The 1,867-nt window shown below is 53.6% G+C and overlaps 1 protein-coding gene across 1 annotated transcript; it reads right to left on the bottom strand.

The window, feature by feature from the left end:
- Nucleotides 1–556: 556 nt before the first annotated feature.
- Nucleotides 557–1,777, bottom strand: MAM_08441 (Peptidase C48, SUMO/Sentrin/Ubl1; the record flags this gene model as incomplete). Its single annotated transcript, XM_040827238.1, has 1 exon — nt 557–1,777. The coding sequence occupies one exon, from the start codon at nt 1,775–1,777 to the stop codon at nt 557–559; it is 1,221 nt and encodes a 406-aa protein (XP_040674770.1).
- Nucleotides 1,778–1,867: the final 90 nt, after the last annotated feature.

The following is a 1,867-nucleotide window of genomic DNA, read 5'->3' on the forward strand; positions in this document are numbered from 1 at the left end:
GATTCAAGCTTTAGAGCAAGCCAGAAGGGTAGACACCGGTACGATTCTGTATGGTGTGGCAGATATAGCAAAGTCAGTACGTGACCAGCAGCTCGAGCTTCGTGGAGTCATCGTCACGTAGGGTGAACTGCTGTCGCTCACGAGGCCGGTCGTCCATACTTCTCGCACCGCTCATTTGAATCAATTCACGTACAACCCGTGTCCCAGAAAAGAGAGCAGTAAGGAAGAAGCAACACTAGATTTAGAGTCACGTTGATTAGGCAAGCAGCAAGCACGCCACTTCTCACCTGTTTCCACCCAGTTCGGCCTCTTCAAATCTCTGACCATGCATGTAGTTGGGAGAACTCTGCAATACTCTAACCACGCTGACGTCTCTACGGAAGGCATCTTGCTCTGAAGTGTCCATTTCGAGCCATGGCAAGTACAGCACGGCCGGAATTTTCGAACACCCACGCCGTTGATGCTGAATTCGAGCGTTAGGGAACTTGAGCTGCAGCTGTCTCAACCTGAATTTATGTGCGCGGCGCGCGCCTGAATTCAATACGTCACGTGCGCCTTACGATACTGCCAGCTTTGATCCGATGTCGAGGTATGCGCTCATCGCCTTCTTCAAGACATCATCCCTCTCCTGCTGGAGCTTCCTAGCCACAATCGTGCATTCATCAATCACGCTGGAGCAATGGTTGCGCAGCGCCGTCAGTTGTCCCACAGCACCCTTTATCAACTTCGGCATTGCTTTGAGTTGTTTCGCTTCTTGCTCTCGACTGGCGGCGATTATGCCGTCGGTCAAGTAACTCGCGCCATCGGGCTTCTGCGCGTACCAGGAGGCCAACCTGAGCAGCCTCTCGCGATCCTCTTCTTGCTTCCTCAGCCTTTGGAGGGGGTCGTCTGCCATCTTTAGCAGAAGTCGTGCCTCATCAGCATAATCACTCGCGCGCAGACTGGCGTCGGTGATGACTTTGGCTTTTCGTGTCAAATTGTCTGTCAAAGTACGATCACCCCGATCGAGGTCTGCCGACTTTAAGACGCTGGTGAGTCGTTTCGAGATGAGATCACGCGGCGGTTTGTCTCTGATGCAGAAGTAAGCGGCCAGAAGATCACGCCAGAGGTCCGGGGTGAAGGATTTGATTGGGAGATCGTTGAACAGAAGCAGTGCCGCAGCTATCACAAAAATGCCGCAGTTGTTGCTGTCGGTCTGGCGCATCGAGGAGGGGAAGCAATCGACTCCTGTTATACAGTCTTCCTGCCAAGAATTATGCTTCCTCAGGATATCCTGGACGATCTCGATCGTGCGCTCAACGCACTTGCCGTCTCCCTTGGGGTCGTACACCATGCAGTGACGGCGCGTCTTGTCGTAGGCCGCCAACACCCAGTGATGCATATTCGACAGGTGGAGAGGAATCATGAGCTTTTCCGGCGAATCGGACGGGCTTTTGTTGAAAGACCTACTGTCACTTGGTCCACTCTGCGTGTTTGTGAGGGTTGAGAAGACGAGCCAGACAGACGGATCGGGGTTGAAAATCTCCAGCAGCGAGTTCACACAGTCGTCGTTGATCCATTTATTTTGTACGAGTAAGGAAAACGCTTTGTCCATCGAATCATCGTCGATGAAGTACAGCTGCTCCGACGTTGCACTCGAGCCGTGGATCATGATCGGCTCTTGTCCATTGTCTGGCTTATCGCGCTTGCGCTTGAGCAGCGGTGTCGTGTGAACTTGACGTTCCGAAGGCGTTGTTTGCGACCGCGGCGGGTCGACGACAGATGAGCGTGAGGACATCGTACTCCCCGATATTGACGGGACGGGGGTCAATGGCGGTTGGACAAGCATGTTGTTTGCCAGGACGGACTGCTGCATCACCCGGATCCC

Source organism: Metarhizium album (assembly GCF_000804445.1).
Source record: "Metarhizium album ARSEF 1941 chromosome Unknown scaffold_67, whole genome shotgun sequence".
Lineage (NCBI taxonomy): Eukaryota > Fungi > Ascomycota > Sordariomycetes > Hypocreales > Clavicipitaceae > Metarhizium > Metarhizium album.